The 16,910-nt window shown below is 39.0% G+C and overlaps 1 protein-coding gene across 2 annotated transcripts in view; it reads right to left on the bottom strand.

The window, feature by feature from the left end:
* Positions 1–14,900, bottom strand: part of Cul3 (cullin 3) — a 77,713-nt gene extending 62,813 nt beyond the window's left edge. Inside the window, exon 1 of one of the 2 annotated variants that reach the window (XM_034521266.2) lies at positions 14,711–14,900. In XM_034521266.2, coding sequence (XP_034377157.1) covers positions 14,711–14,776 — 66 coding nt within the window. In that variant the 5' untranslated portion in view covers positions 14,777–14,900. The remainder of the gene's footprint in view (positions 1–14,710) is intronic. The other variant, XM_034521268.3, reaches the window with a different exon arrangement.
* Between the last annotated feature and the right edge of the window lie 2,010 nt (positions 14,901–16,910).

The raw sequence follows: 16,910 nt of genomic DNA, 5'->3' as shown, positions 1-16,910 counted from the left end.
GGAAGGAGTTTTCAAACTCTCTCTATATAAACAGGTAAAATCTGAAACAAGACTCCCTAAGAGAAGAGGTAAAACGCCTATCAGTGTTAAGCAGCTTTATTTCAAAAGCATTATTTCCCCATACTTTCTTCCATCAGTCTTAGCAATCATTTCAGTAATTTTCATCCTCATTCCTCTCTGGCTCTTTTCACTCTCTACAATGACGATGGTCCCTTATGCACCTCTATTCATTATTAAGGCTACAAATACTAGTCATACATAGAGTTAGAATTCTAGACTAGTTGCAAGAAAGACTAAAGTTTCCTAAACTGTATACAATATTTTGCAACTATAACTTGTATGCACTTCTTTTTTAGAGGGTAAGCACCTAGTTTTTTAACAGAATTCTCAATCTGGGTTTATTTTTGTCTCACTTGATTGTGAGTATTTTTTTACCTTAGTAAAATCATAAGCAAGCTATGTGGCTCCCAAATTCAGAGTGCCAGCTCAGATTTTGCTCCAAAGCCTAAAACTGCTATACTCAACTACCTACTGCATTATCTCCAACCAGCTCCAGCAACAGATCTAGCTAACCATTCACACATTCTAAGTAAACTCACCACTATACACATGCCCAAAGTGTTCTCTGTATTACTCTTTTATTCAGTCATGGCCTTAGGTCACTTAATTTTACAAACCAGAAGTATAAATGTATATTCTTTCCTATCACCCCTTCTATAGGGTAAGGTGGACTAGAAGGAGTACCATAGGAGGAAGCATCCTTCAAGATCCAGTTAAGATTCTTAGTATATTTCCAGTCACAAAACCTCCTCTACCCACCTCCTAGCCAGTGTTGTTCTTTTTGTTTTTTATACTCCCCTTTTCTTAAACTGAGTCTCTGAGATTCTGAACCCAGTTCAGGGTACCATACTCTTTTGAAATTTTCTCCTGGGCCACACCACAATTCAACATAAAGTTCCTCCCTAACACTTAGGTTTATCTAACACAACAATCTTATATTGCTTTACAAGTATTATTCTGTTCCATTTCTTTCACTGAACCATGAGACTCCTAAGGGACTTGTGTTTTTCTTCAATGTCACTTCAGTGGTAATAAAGCAGCAATTGTCAAATGAAGATTGTCTTAGCTAATATTACACTAATGCATCTTGAAAATGTGAGCCAGTACTAGCTAGGCACAAGGATAATGTAAGAACATTTAACTTGTTTATCTGAAGCATCTAATTTTTCAAATAGCAAAAGTCTTTTTCAAATAGAAATAAAGAATAGTAAGGAACAACAGGCTCTAAAATCTCCTATTTATTTTTGTACTTACTCATTTATCTTATCCATTATTAAAGACCCTAGAAATCTGCTTAATCATTGCTTTCATTATTAAGTGTTAGCTGGAAAAAACTAGTGGACTAGCTAAGCCATTTAGGAAAGGATCAACAAGCTATAATTTTTCTTTCCCTAAGTAAACAAGTCTAAGAACAAGACAAGAGATAACAAACAAAACAGATGTCAGTATAGATTCCTCCATGATTTGGTCCTGGCATTAAGCACAACACTGACAAAATAATTTTTACTAATAGCTTTGATCTCTCACTCAATAATCATTTCATTAACTTTAACCATAGGAACATTAGGCTACACTTTATAAAGGATGATTTAAAAAATCTTAAGGTTCTATTGTTTGCACATTAAAAAAAATCCTTTAAAGTAACCATCTGAATTATCCAACCAGAATTTTAGCAGTCCCACTTATTTGCTTAAATTTGTTATAACTACAGATAAACTCAGGAGTTTTGATAACCAAGGCTTTTGGGGGGAAAGTACGTATGTATGTACACGCATAAATTAATGTCTACTATACACTTATAAATACCCTCAGTGTTCTTCCCCAAGTTCAAGCTACAGAAAGTAAATTCCTTCAACAGGAAAAGCTTCTTTTTATAGAAAAGATACATAATTATTCTTAGTTTATAATTCCCTCATTAGGCAACAGCAATAAAAATAACTACTGACTTTTAAAAACTGTAATTGTTGACCTACACTGTTTCAAATGCCATAACTTGTAAAGGCTTGAGTTTGAAAGGATGTCTATTATATACACATCTTTGACTGTGCTACAACTTGTAAAAGTTTGGGTAGAAGAATTACATCATAAAACAAGTTAAATTTAAGATAGAACTGTATTCTTTTGTATCCACTATGTACAAAGCACAACAAACTTTCAGTCTCTTCTGAATAATTTACCAGAAATTTGGAACAGGGTGGGTAGCAGAAAAGGGTGAAAATTTTAAACTCCAAGCAATTCAGAATGACACAACTAACACACACACAAACACACACACACACACACACAGACACAGACACACACACACACACACACAGAGAGAGAGAGAGAGAGAGAGAGAGAGAGAGAGAGAGAGAGAGAGAGAGAGAAATGTTTGAGCTTAACTGTAGACCTCAACAAGGTTTCCTTGGTATACTTTTCTGAGTAATCCAGCTACAATGAAGACATTAATTACTAATGCAGCTCCCACTTAGATTGTAAACACCTCAGACTAGTAAGGCGGTCTCTCTTCCTTTGTTATTGTATGCCCCAAAACATATACACACGGCATGATGACTAGGTGACAATAGTTAATATTGATAAAGGATCTTACTTTGTTGACAGGATTAGATGACATATGATATCAGCAATAACCTCATTTTTTTTTTTTTTTAGTACTAATCCCTTAAATAATGCTAACCAGCAAAAACACAGCCAAAGATCCAAGTTTTGAGGCATATAGCACAGGGTAAAGGCACTGAATAAACAAGTTATTAAAATTTTTAACTTCACTTTGTCTATTTGAAGTGAAGAGTAGTGACATGGTGTACTGAATGACAATTGAGAACATTGATGAAAGAACACAGAACAGCATTTGCTTACTAAATGTAAAGTTGATTCTTCCTTTACTGAACAAGAGTATCACTGACGTTTGCTTCAATGTTTTGTAAAGTGGAGTCCATTTAGGAATAAAAATGTGCTATCAAGCAAAAAGTAAAACACAACAACAAAATTACAACAGAAACACCCTAATAACTTATGTCATGAAGAAAAAAAAACATCAAAGCACAGCATCATGAAACAATTCCATGAAAGCCTATCTATACCCAAGTGGTCTCTAATATTAACTTACAGGACAGCTACATTTATAATAACAAAGCTGAATCAATAGAAGGCTCAATTATGCCCAGCATTTCAATCTTCCACACGAGTAGAATACTCAGGTGTCATATTAAATGAACATCTTAAACATTTGGAACTGATTTTTCAAACAGAAGATTAAGTTTTCAGAGTAGTCTATCAAAGCCTGTTTGCTTATAGATCTGAATTATTAGTAGTATATTCTCTGATTTTTACATGAGAAACATTTTATAATCCAATGTGACCATAGCAAGAGGCAATCATTTAAGAATATTCATCCCTACCATCTAATGAAGACTGGTTTCAAGAACCCTAGGGATACCATATTTGAGAATGTTCAAGTCTCTTACCTAAAATTGCGTATTTATTTTCTCACATACTTCTAAAGTCATTTCAGATTTCTTATAATAGTAATACAACATAAATGTTATATGAATAGTTGCTGCACGGCTTATGGATTACAGGTAAAGTCTGTTGAGATTTAAGAAAGATGCCTTGGGTAAATAGACGGTCTACCTATTGAAGCACAAAAGACAGAATCTCGAACAGTTGTCAGAGAAAAAATACATGAAGGCATGACTTAGCTCCCTATTTCCATAATCTAAACTTAGGTCTTTTAGTAACAGTGATACTATCATTGTATTTCCCTTTAGCTGAAATAACTAGTTTAAAAAAAAAAACAGTTTTTCCAAATGAAACCTCTATAAACTGTTAAGACATAACCAAATTGCAGCTATATTGGAGAATCAATTATACATACACCAAAGAAAGGAAAAATAAATGTAATGGTGTAATTTGCTATTATTAGCTTGGTCTTTGAATGAACTAACCGCAATCACTTGTGACAGCTCAAGACCCGACACATATATCTATGCTTACAGAATCTGTTTGGTCTTACCTAAAATGGTCAGTTCACCAACAAAACATGTCAGAACTTAGCTAACATCCATACTGCTTCATCTGAGAAGTCAGCCACTGTCAATGGAATATAGCATTCCCATTTTTAAGAAAAATTGAATTCTGAAAGGCTAGTCTGCTATGTGAGACAAAATGTTTCACAAATTCTAAGAGCACATAAGCATTACTTCCTAAATTTACATATAAAGAAACTACCTTCCACTGTAATTTATTTAAGAGCTGGATTGTGCCTTAGGTAAACCTCAAAGCAAAGTCTCTTCATTTTACAAAATAGAAAACAGAGTAAGTGGCTTATCAAAGACCACAAAACTTGTTAGAGCAATAAAGGAGCCCAAGTGTACTTCTACTGCATGTATTATATCAACTCAAGCCTCGCCATACTGAGAAATTTGTAATTTAAAAAGGCCAGAATTAACAACGAGTTAGTATGGATACACACTTATTTCAGTCTAGTCCACAGAAACAAGCTTTTAACCAAAAACCAGATGTTAGTTGCTCTTCCATAATTCAAGTAAGATGCAAATTCCTAGGTGAAATCATCTTATCTAGTCCTTAATTTCCTCATTTGTTAACCTGATAACCAATTTTCTTTAATGTCCTTGATATGGTTTGAGTATTTGTGTCTGCTCCAAAGCTTTCTAACTCTTATGAATATACTGATAATAAGAACTGAGGCTTACAGGATGTAGGTTATATGGGTAGATCCCTCATGGGTAGAATTAGGTAATCTTATAAAAGGACTTGATAGAGAGAGGTAATCCCCCTTGGCCTTTAGCTTTCTGCTAAAAGAGGAAAAAACATTTCTCTCTTCTGGAGTATGTGGCATGACAGTATCACCTTGAGAACAGTGAACAGCCTGTAACAACTTATGAAAACCATGATCATGGACTTTCTAGTCCCCAGAAATATGAGAAAATATGTATTTTTTTAAAGTTGTCCAGTCTATGGTATATTGTTACAATTTCTAAAACAGTCCTACATAGCATTTTAAAATTAGGAACTAGGAAGATGGCTTAGTACATAAAATGCATGAGAACATGAGTCTGGATTCCCAGCAGCCAAGTAAAAGGCTGTGCTTGGTGGTGCATACCTGTACCTCAGTGCTAGGAAGGAAAAGATAAAGGTATCTCTGGAGCTCTCTGCCCACCCAGTCAATACAGCTGAATCAATGAGGTTGTGTGAGAGTGACTGTGTACTGCCTAGTTTTCTGTCAACTTGACATAAGCTAGAGTCATCAGAGAGGAGGGGGCTCAGTTGAGAAAAATGACTCTGTAAGACTGGGCTGTAGGGGATTTTATAGGTTGTTGACAATGGGGGAGGGCGCAGCCCACTGTGAATGGTGCTATTCCTGGGCTAGTGATTTTGGATTCTGTAAGAAAATAAGGTGATTAAGCTGTAGGGAGCAACCCCTTCATGGTTTCTGCCTCACCTTCCTGATTCCTGCTGTTGTTTGAGATCCTGTCCTGACAACAGTGGTATGAAAGTATACAACAAACCCTTCCCTCCCCAAACTACTCTGGTCAATGTGTTTTTATCACAATAGTAACCCTAACCAAGACAGACTGTCTCATTTATAAATAAATAAGTAAATAAATAAGCGAGTGAGTGAGCAAGCAAGCAAACAAAGTGAAGAACAGACTGAACTTGGACCTCGGCATTCACACACACTTGTTTGCATGTGTTCATATACAAACACACTAGGAAAGAAAATGGAGTTCAATTTGGCTAATTTTATTTCATTTAAAAACAATACTTCATGTTTCATTTATATATAACAAAGGAAATATTAACTGAACACTCTAATTTCCACACTTTACATTTATTTTATTGTTTACCACCTTAGTATACTCTAAATTGTTTTTAGAAGAACTTAAACATGTTAACTTTAAGGAATCTAGTTTTTCTAAGTATATACTTAAGGTACACTGTACTATGATGCATATAAGCTCCAGGGCTCCTGGATATGTCACCAGCCAATAATTTAAACAACCTTAGAATTACTTTCCCAACATATTTCTAGTAAAAAAGCATACTATTCCAGAATCTAGAAAACATTTAACAACGTAAGTATGTAGTATAGCAGGCAGGATCAACCTGTGTCCCATTTGCTTCAAGCATGCATGCTAGGCTAGGCTGAATATGACCCAACACTTCTACAGATGACAATACCATGTAATGAGATCCAAAAGTTGGACAGACCTGGTAGTTTAACGGAAAACAAAGCTGATGCAGACACTTGGATATGAATCCTGTACCTATCCTTTTCTAGGTCTGTCAGAAGTCCAACTAGATTTAAACAGGAAGAAAAATGTCAACTAAAAGTTGTTTTTAGGATTTGAGAACAGTCAAAAAATTTAAAACAAAATCCAGAATAAAGTGGGTGTTCAACACTTAGCAGTTTATTAATCTTACAAAATAACTTCTCTTTGAGATGGAGAGTAACGACATAAAGAGGAAAACCGTGTTTATTATTACTTAGAGAAAATGCATTAGTGTCATAGGCTAAAGGTTTATTAACCGCTACTTTAGAGAATAACTTTCAGTGTGTTAAAGAATTTTTCTTAGTGATCCTGCCTTGCTGTTTTAGAAGAGGATCACAAAACAATCTTGTATTTTCCACGGAAAGGAGCTTCTCCCTTTGATATATTAGGTTACTTGCTCAGCAGTAACATTTCCCAGTTAAAGAGCAAAATAGGTCCATTCCTTTTTCTCTATTATTCTAAGTCTTATCAGCAAGTGTAATTTAATTACATCAGACTTTCAGTTGGCTTTAGAAATACTAAAAGGAATGCTTTCTAATAGCAAAAGCTATGCCTTAGTTAAGAGAACTACAGGGCTAGTTCAAAATTTCTTATTACCACCCAGTTAGGGAAGTAGGGCCCTGTTAAGTAAGCTGGTGATTAGTGATATTAAGGCAATGGCTAGCCTTTTCAGTGAAATCTTTTACAGATTCCTGTATCAATGGCAATATGGAAGCAGCTCTAAATGACCATTGAGGACAATCCTGAAAACACTCCTTCTACTACAAACCCCTTTCCAGTCTTCTGCAATCTGTGTCTGAGTGTGTCTACCCCACAGGAAAGACTAAAACATTTTAAAATGAAACTTGTCTTTACAATTATCAACTCTTTCTTTTAAATCTCCCAGTTACACTACTATTTATTAGAAAATAATTTTTATACGATCTCATTTATTACTTATATTTATTCTGTGCAAAACTGTCCTTGGCGCTGCCATTTTAAGAATGAAGAAATGGACTAAATATTGACTATCGTTACTTTATTTACTGAATATTGTCTATTCTGTGTTGTGTACTATTATAACTAGGCTAATGAAAATCAATACAAAAAGTCTTGATGCTGTCCTCTAAAAGAAAACTATACTCCTAAATCAAGAGAGAGAGAGACAGAGAGACAGACCAACCATTCTATCAGGAATCTTGGCTATGAAAACAAAATGAAATTGGTAATGGAGAAGACAAAAAAAGTTTCTTTTCAGACTAGAGGCAGAGAGCTGAGTAATGAATGATACATGTTCCAGAATTTAATTAAATAGAAAAACTGCTAAAGAACTTCCATCTCCTGACACAAGTTTCCCGTGTGTGTGTGTGTGTGTGTGTGTGTGTGTGTGTGTGTGTAGGAATAATTGTTAGATTTCTTGAGAGGTAAGAGAATTCTTAATAGACAGCTAATAAACAGTATAGTGATTAAAAATTAGAATAGCAGGGGCTGGAGAGATGGTTATAAACACTGGCTGCTGTTCTAGAGGACCCAGGTTCAATCCCCAGCACCACAACTGTCTGTTAACTCCAGCTCCAAGGGATTTGACACCCTCATATATGCATACATGCAGGCAAAACATAAATGCACATAAAATCAAGTTAAATAATAAATCAAAAACTTTCTGAACTGCTGAGCAGAAACAGTGAGATCTTACTAACTAGGTAACAAAGTGCTTTAAGTCACTGAATGTCTGGCTAAATTAATGACCACTGTTTTTCTATTTTCTTCAGTACATCACAGTCTAGGAAATATGGGCAATGAAAAAACAAAGAGGTGGTATCATCCAAGATAGTTTTCCCCTAATACTTCTGTCTTTGACTCACCCCAGGCGTACATAAGCATTTTAAATTAAACAAATTAATATTCTGACATGCAATGGATAAAAGCGAAGACTTGAACTAGAGATAATCTATGAAGTAGACACTAATTTTCTCAAAGTCTGAGTGAGCATGAGTAAGAAGATGGTCAGAAAAGAAAATAGTAGTTCTTAAGAGCCTGAGTCAAAAAAGATGATGGTTGTGGCAGTAAACAGCATTCTAGGCCCTTAATGAGTGTAAGAAAAATAGGAACCTTAATTTAACATAAGGCTAACTCCTCAGAGCAAAGCTGTGTTTCAGATGGTAAGAAAACAAGAAAATCCTGAGCACATAGTTAGTTAATCTACAGTGAAAAAGAGTGAATCAGAATGTACAGTGAAGTGGGCTGAGGAAGAGGACATGCAAGTGTGTCCTGGCAGTGTTGCCCTGGTATAATACTGACTTCAGCTAAGATACAGAAAACACTGAAATCAAAGATTAAGACTTCTACTGTTAAATCTCATCTAATGCTGATCCTGGTAACCCATCACACTGTACTTTCAAGTAATTTCTGTTTCAGACACTAAGGAAATTACCCTTCTAAGAAAAATGGTACAAAGACCACTAATGATCGACTACTTTTACTTACAGAGTCAAACACTTCAAACCACCATATGCACTAAATTAATTAATTACTATTGTTTGGCTTAAAGAATTAGTTTAATCACTCACTACCCATGTACACTAAGTGCTATGCACTCCATGGTTTGAAAGGCTGTCTGGTACAAGTACTGGACAAAACTCACAATCTAAATGAGAAGTGATACAGAGCTTTAAAAATTAAGTATAGACTGCTCAGCACATGGAAAACACTGAACAAATTTTAGCTGTATCTCTATCTTGCTGTACAACCATTATGGAATACATTTAAACTCTACTCAGCTCAGTAATTCTAGAATCATAGATGGATTATACAGAGTCCAGGCTGCATTCTGTACAACAGAAAAAAATAAGGACTTCCTAGAGGCAATCAAATACCTGACAGTAGGGAAATGTTTAGGCAAATGTGGGAATTGTGAGGTACCAGTGACTAAAAATGTTTTCAAAATATAGTTACAGTACATATAACTATATGTACTATGAGAAGGCACTATTAAGAAGGAACATTTAGTGGTTAAGGGCACTTGTTGTTAAAGATCTGTATTCAACTCCCAGTACCCACTTCCTCCAGCACCAAGCACACATGTGGTGCACATGCAAACAAAATACCTCCACACATAAAATAGTAAAAATAAAACTAATTTTTTTAAAAAAGGAGTAAAGGGATGGAGATATCATAGGTCAATGTTTCATGCTTGTCTGGCATATGTGTAACCCTGGGTTCAAACTCCCAACACCACAAAAAGAATTCAAACAAACAAACAAAAAAGACAACATACAAAATAAAACCCAATTGAATTATTTAATCACACAGTGATATGAAACATTAAACATTATCTACTATATTGTCAAAACAATCATATTTTAACCTTAATGATTCTTAGTATTAATACTTTTGGGTTCATTTTACAAGAGACAAAAAAGAACTTCTTTATTAACTTATTTTAAAATAAAAATTATCCAATAGCATACAAGTTTATCTGCTAAAGACCTGAGAATCCTGAAAGAAAAAAATACATTCTAAGTTTTCCATATTTATAATACAAAGAAAAGTGGTAATATTTCTGGTCATAATTCTATATTCTTTCCGAACTGAACAAATGCTATTACTACTACAACTAAGCTGCATTTAATGAATGAATGATCTTCAAACAAATGACTATTTTATGTGAGTGATTCAACTTCGTAATTAACGTGCTAAATGTGAAAGGCCAAATTTTCACATTATATCCTGTATTGCGCAAATAGGCTTTATAATTCATGGGGCGGGAGAGTGGCTCAGTGAAGACAAGTGCTTGCTACATAAGGATATGATTTCAGATCCCAGCACTCGTGTAAAAAGCTAAGTATACATGTGTGAATGGGTATCTATAACCTCAGCTCTATGGAAGGGTGGAGGCAGAAGGATTCCTGGGACTTGCTGGCTGCCAGCCCATCTTCAGGTTCAGTGAGAGAACATATCACAAGGGAATAAGATAGTGACAGACAAGAGCATCCAAAGTTCTCTGACCTCCTCAAACATGCCCACATCATACAAATATTTCACACTTAACACAAGTAAATAACAGATACCTTCTTTCTCCCATCCATCCATCCATCCATCCATCCAAGAATTCAGCATGGGTACTAATTTACTTGAGTCTTCTGAACTGCTGTTATACCTAAAAAGACACTGTGGAGAGTAGACTAATGCAGAATAGCTGACTAAGCACAATGTATACTGCTCTTACAGAAGATCCCAGTTTGGTTCCCAACCAGCAAGTTCTCAGTTCTCAACTTCTATAGCTCCAACTCCAGGGGACCCAACACCCTCTTTCTGGCCTCCATGGGCACCTGTAATTATGGGCATAAGCATACACATATAACTAAAAAACAAAGTAAGGGGCTGGAGAAATGGCTCAATGGTTAAAAGCACCTGCTACAACTGCTGATGGCTCCGGATTCAGTTCCCAGAATCCATATGGTGGCTAACAACTGTCTGAAACTCCAGTTCCAGAGGATCTAATGCCCTCTCCTGACTTCCAAGGGCAACAGGCACATACATGATACAGACATACAAGGAGGCAAAATACTCATATACATAAAATAAAAAATGTCTTTTAATTTTCTTTTTCTCTTTTGCTTTTTATTTTCTAAAGCAAAGAAGCATTAACTGCTAACTATAAACACTGTTCCAAAACTATTAAATAGAAAGCATAAGTCTCAGTGTAAGCAACATTTTGATACACCTTCCTACATAATTTCTCTGTAAGAAAGTAACAAAGAATGAAAACAGATTTACAATTAATTCCTGGCTTTGTATGAATAAAACTGTTATTGTTCATATATACAGTCCAAATAGTTCTCTGTACCAAGAAACTTCTCTAGGAAGTAAACCTATCATGAAGATCAAAGATGTCCCTTAAATCTGGCAAATACTTCTGTAGCTAGAAATAGGAAAAAAAAAAAAAAGACATCATCGACTATATACCCAAGTCCTTATCTTCATGCTCTAATGTCCATCATGAATGATCTTAACACTTCTGTTTGTCATTATGTGGGCACCATTTGCTGACCATGTTGCACAGGTGAAATTCATCTACAATCATGGAGATTACATCAAGAGTTGTCCCTGTTGTGATTTAGCAAGCTTTATAAACTATTAGCTGACATTACTTCCAAGACTCATGGTAGCAGTCTTAAGAGAAAGGTCACAAAGTAGAAGTGATTTTCAGTGTCTCCTAAATCTAAGGATAGCATTTTCATTCAAGAATCACATCTCCAATTCCAACCAAGCCTGTTAAAGCCCATGGGAACAAAAATTCTGGACAATACAGGGAGAAATGGCTTTTCAGAGAAAGGTAAACCCAATAGAATATACAGAGCTGAGAATGTATGAATTAAGATACATGGTAAAAGTGAGGAAAGTATCTTTTCCAAAGGAATTACTTAGCCCAAATCTATAAAAACTCTCTTCTTAATAACCTTCTGTAGCACCAGCTGATCGTTTGTGAACAATTTTTCAAAATATTATCAATAGGGACTGGAAAGGTGGTGCATTGGTTAAAAGTGTCCCCTGCTCCCGCAGAGGACCAGAACTTTGGTTCCCAGCACTGGAATGGGTAGCTCACAAGGGCCTGTAATTCCAGCTCCAGGGTATCTGACTCCTCCACCCTCTGCACGCACCTGCATTCATCCGCACAAATGAATACATACATAATTTTAAAATCTTTTTAAAAAAATTACCAACAAAAAGATGTATAATAAGCTATACTTTACATAATGAACAGAAGTCTAAAAATTAAGAGACAACTTTTTTCTGTTAACAGTTAAAATTTCAGAAAATTCTGATTTTAAATAAATTTTGTAGGTTTACTTAAACTGGGGGGGGGGGAGAAACAACACTTAAACTGTGCATTAAGCTGATGTGGTGTAACTTTTACTCTGCTTAAGGCAAACTTAAAATAAACACTAAAAATGTAAGAGAACTTGATTTATTTGGTAAAACTTTTATCAAAAATACCCATCTATATAAGAAATATACTCTGTAAGTTAACTTACCACTATTGTACAGTGAAAAACAAACAAGTCTAACTTATTTCATTCCTTTTACACATCCATTTTCTAAAAAACCTGAAATGAGCAACTGAAACTTGATTAGTTTACAGTCTGCCATAAATTATAGCTAAATACATATCCACATGGTGTAACATACCAGTTGTAGGAATACACAGATGTATAAGCATAAATGGTGTATTCTGTGTGTGAAATACTATGTATTTACAACTTCTAGGTGTCCAAGTGGGCTATACTATATTATGTCTAATCTGAATGAAAGAAATTCTGACAGCCTAAGGACGCACTTCCCAGAATTCAATGAAATATCACTGGAGCATTATCTAGCCTCAACAATGGCTGATTATTTTCAATGGGAACAACCTATCGTTATTTACTTATGAACTAGAAAACAAACAAAAAACAAAGCAAAATCTCAGTTTCAGTACTAGCCTATCACACACTATTATTACCATCTTCAGCTAATGGTACAAAATTCTCTTCCTGCTTCTAATCCCTAATGCTAGCTCCTGAAACCACTGATCTTTTCCTTTTACTGATAAGTCCTGAAGCTCTAGGAATAAATAGTGCCTGCATACAGTACTCAGTATATATTGGACCAATGATGGGGAGAGGAAAACAGGTTCAAGTAGAGAAATCTAGAGGTCAAAGAGTTGCAAACACAGATAAAGGTAGAACTGGTTACTCTGAAAAATATTAACTGGTCAAATATAAGCTTTCACGTTTTGTCAAACAACAAAGACTCCAAGAAACAACAGAACCAAGAGCAAACATTTCCTAGAAAAATCAGTGTCACTGTTGATTAAAAAATAATAATTAAAAAAAACATAAAAAACAACGAAATCTGTTGAATTCTGCTTTAAAAAAAAAAGAGGCAGGGAGGGACTCGGATTTGACAATCACTTGGGTGGTTGGTTCAGCAGGGAAATTATTCAAGCTCAGAAACCTGCCTCACTGCCCAATTACAAAGGAAAACATAATAGTTACCTTTATTAGCTCTGTTTTTCCAGCATTTCTCACTTTCCGATGCAATCTCTTATTTACTTAGACAAATCATTCATAAAGCAATTAATATCAAAATACCTCATTCTCCTGATTATGCCCTACATGTTTACATAGAGCCCATTTATTTACATAAAGGTGCAAGTTTCTACACGCGGACAATATGTCCCTTGCAAAGTCACAATTCTGCATCACTTGTACACTTCTTCGGTACGAGAAATTCAGAGGCCCTCAGGTTCTCCAGGGCAAAGTTACTTAACTCGGACAATACTATCGTGGTCCTTCCTTTCCTCACAGCAAAGGGTACTTCAGGAAAAGCCTGTTCAAAAAGTGATGACAAAGGCCCCCTTTCCCTCCCACACGACAGAATGCTTGTGAGCCTTACAAGGGAAAAAACAACTTCCCCCGGCTTTACTTTTAAAAATTCTGCTCCACTGCTGGTGTGTCTATTTGACTTCTACCTGTTACTGTAGCGACATGAGCAAGTACATCCAGTTTGTTACAACAGGACATTTTAATTGCCTGCCACTGGCTATCTGATCGAGGCATGACATCCAAAGTTACACACACTCACTCCATCTACTAAAACACCGCAAGCCTGTGACTCAACGTAACGCCAAGAGGAAAAGTTTCTGAAGAGAAAAACGCTTCCTGTCGCTAAAAACGTACAAGGTAAAACAGTTCTGAGGGGCAACTACTCTGGGGGATTTCCTGGGCTAAGCCGTGGAAAAGCAAGAGTCCAGCTCGCCGTGTGCCTGGCCCTCCAAGAAGTGGAGGGACGATTCTGAACGGAGTGAGTGGGTCAAGCGCTTAGGAGGCTTGCAGGATCAAAGATGCTATAAATACTATGCTCGCTGCTAGTAGAGTTTTGCCAGTGGGCATCTCGTGGCATCTCTGTCAGAGAGTGGGGCAGTCGGATGGCAAGCCCGCTCCTGACTACAGGAGTCGGGCAGAGGTGGACAGTCCTCCCCACCACCATAAAAGCTAAGCCGGGTCCTTCTGGAAACCGCACGCTAAAAGTTACACACAAGCCCCACGCGAGGGGTGCGGCGGCGGCGGCGACAGCGCGCATCCCCTCAGGGCCGCGACACCGAGGCCGGCGCGAAGAAGGCCCCGGGGCAGCCGGGGCGCGGGGAACGGCCCGGGAGGTGGCAGCGCGGGCCCCGCGCCGCCCCGTTGCCGGGAAGGCTCGCGCCCCGCCACCGGCGGCGGCCGTGGGGGAGGGGAGGCCGGCTGCGGCCTGTTGGCGGAGTTCAGCCCCGGCCTCGCGTGCGGCACCCGGCCGCCGCTCCGGGTCCCGGGCGCCGAGGACCGACTCACCGGAAAGGCCCGGATCCGCATCTTGGTGTCCTTCCGGCTGCCCGTGCCTTTGCTCAGATTCGACATGGTGCTCGGCCCCTCCCCGGCGGCGGCGGCGGCGGCGGCGGCGGCGGCGGCGGCGGCGGCGGCTGCGGCTCGCACTCCGAGGCGCCGGTGTCACATTGAAGGCGGGAGGGCGGCCGCGGGGCTCGGCGGGGGGCGGCGGCGCGGCCCCCGGGCTGGGCTGGGCGGCGGGCCGGCCCCTGGGCGGCCGCGGCGGCGGGGGCGGCGGCTCGGGCTCGGGCGGCTCGGGCTCGGCCGGGGGCTGCGCTGGCGCGGCGGCTCCACGGGCTTCCCCTCGCGCCGGGCTCGGCTCCCTTTATCGCGCTCCTCCGCGATGGCGGCGGCGGCGGCGACGGACAAACATCTCACTGCGCAGGCCGAACGTCCTCCTCCTCCTCCTTCTCCTCCTCCGCCTCAGCGAGACGAGATCCGGCCCAGAGGGTGGAGGGGGGAGGAGGGAGGGAGGAGAGCGGAGAGTGGAGAGATGGGGGAGGGGGCGGGAGGACGGGAGGGGAGGCGGGAGGCCGCGGCGGGCACGTCAGATCTCGCGAGATCAGGGCGGCCGCGCGGCCGGGGGCGGGGCGGGGCGAAGCCCGGGAAGGGAGGGCGGCGAGAGAAGTGGGTGGAGGTGAGGAATGGGCGTGGTCAGCGCCCTGTGGGCGGGAAAGGGGGCGGGGCCTGGGACCAGAGGCCTAGGCAGCGTTTTCAAAAGAGGAGCGTCTGAGACCCCGGTAGGCGGAGGTGGCTTCTGATTGGTGGAGCGCGAAGGCGATGTGTCACGTGGGCAGTGGGCGGGGGAAGTTCCGGAAGGGAAGTGTGGAGTGTTCTGTAGTGGGCTGGTTGGGCTGAGCTTGGCCGGTGAGGATTGCAGGTAGTCCTGGGAAAGGGCGTGGGGTGCGACTAGGAAGGCTCTGTGTCCTAGAACTGTTCCTGTGTTTTTCTAGGGCACGTGGCCTAGGGGTGGGAACTTGAGCCCAGCCAGAAACTTGAAAGCAGTATTAGTGCCTGAGTTACCTGCACCCTACGAAACCAGTGTCCGGTATTTAGCTGGGTGGTGTGAAACGCCTCAGAATTGAGTCGACCCGGCTTCCTTACACTGCTCCAGCTCCTGGGTTTGTTGATTAGTTGATACTTCTGAAAGATCCAGAGCCCACTAATGTTAAAACCCGGTTTTCGTTTGTGTTGAAATAAAACAAGTGTCTAATGCACTACAATATTTGTGTTAAACATGACCATTCCCAAGAGCAGTATAAATCATTAAAACCAAAATCACTGTGAAATTAAGTTTGCTGTAGGTTTGGATTCACTTACCTACTTGCTCAACGCCGCTAGGAAATCCGAGATTCTCCCAAAGTTTCTGATCTTCCCATTTTGAATGAAGTGTTGTTGGAATTAGCATCTACATTTGAAAACTGAGCTCTAAATTAAAATAAATGGAAAACTTGATAAAGCTCGTTTATTTATGGTTGAATTGGCCCTAAATTATTTGTAATGTCTAAGGCTACATACATAGTTATGCATTCGGGGTCTCGTTAGTTGAAATGCCCCCTTTGAAAAATAAACTTAAAGCAAAAACGTTTACTAATTAACACAGAAGCTTAAGAATGTTGCTTACACTAAGCTAAAAATAAAGCATCAAGAATGGGTAAAGTAAAACAAGAAAGGACTCTGACAAATATAGTAAGTGATGCATAGGTGTTTATAACTAGTATGCTAATTGGTGTCCATTTCCACAATTATCAGAATATAAAACCTTTTTCTATTGGCTCTCCTGTCAAATGGCTCTATTATTAAAATACACATTCTGGAGCCATTGGCTTGAATCTAAGCTCAGCCACTTTATCAACTGTATAACTTTCCCTGAAAGAAAGTGTTCTCATGAGTATAAAGCCAATACTATTTGTAATATGCAATCAAATATGCATGTGGGTATGGAGAAAGAAGCAACACTGGATATAAGAATATCAGGAAGAACTGAATGCAGTTAATGCACACAAGTTATGAAGGGGCATAAAAATCTTACTTTTAGTTATAATTCTGTCGTGAATTTTTTTTTCTTTTTGGTGGTGAATAAGTACATGAAATATATTCAGTAGTAAAAGTGTAAAATTTTAATGTGAAACTCCACAGCTTCCTTTCTGAATGCCAAATTCCAGCT

Source organism: Arvicanthis niloticus, chromosome 17 (assembly GCF_011762505.2).
Source record: "Arvicanthis niloticus isolate mArvNil1 chromosome 17, mArvNil1.pat.X, whole genome shotgun sequence".
Classification (NCBI taxonomy): Eukaryota; Metazoa; Chordata; class Mammalia; order Rodentia; family Muridae; genus Arvicanthis; species Arvicanthis niloticus.
Note: the sequence above shows the minus strand (reverse complement) of the source record. Positions and strands in the feature narration are given on the sequence as shown.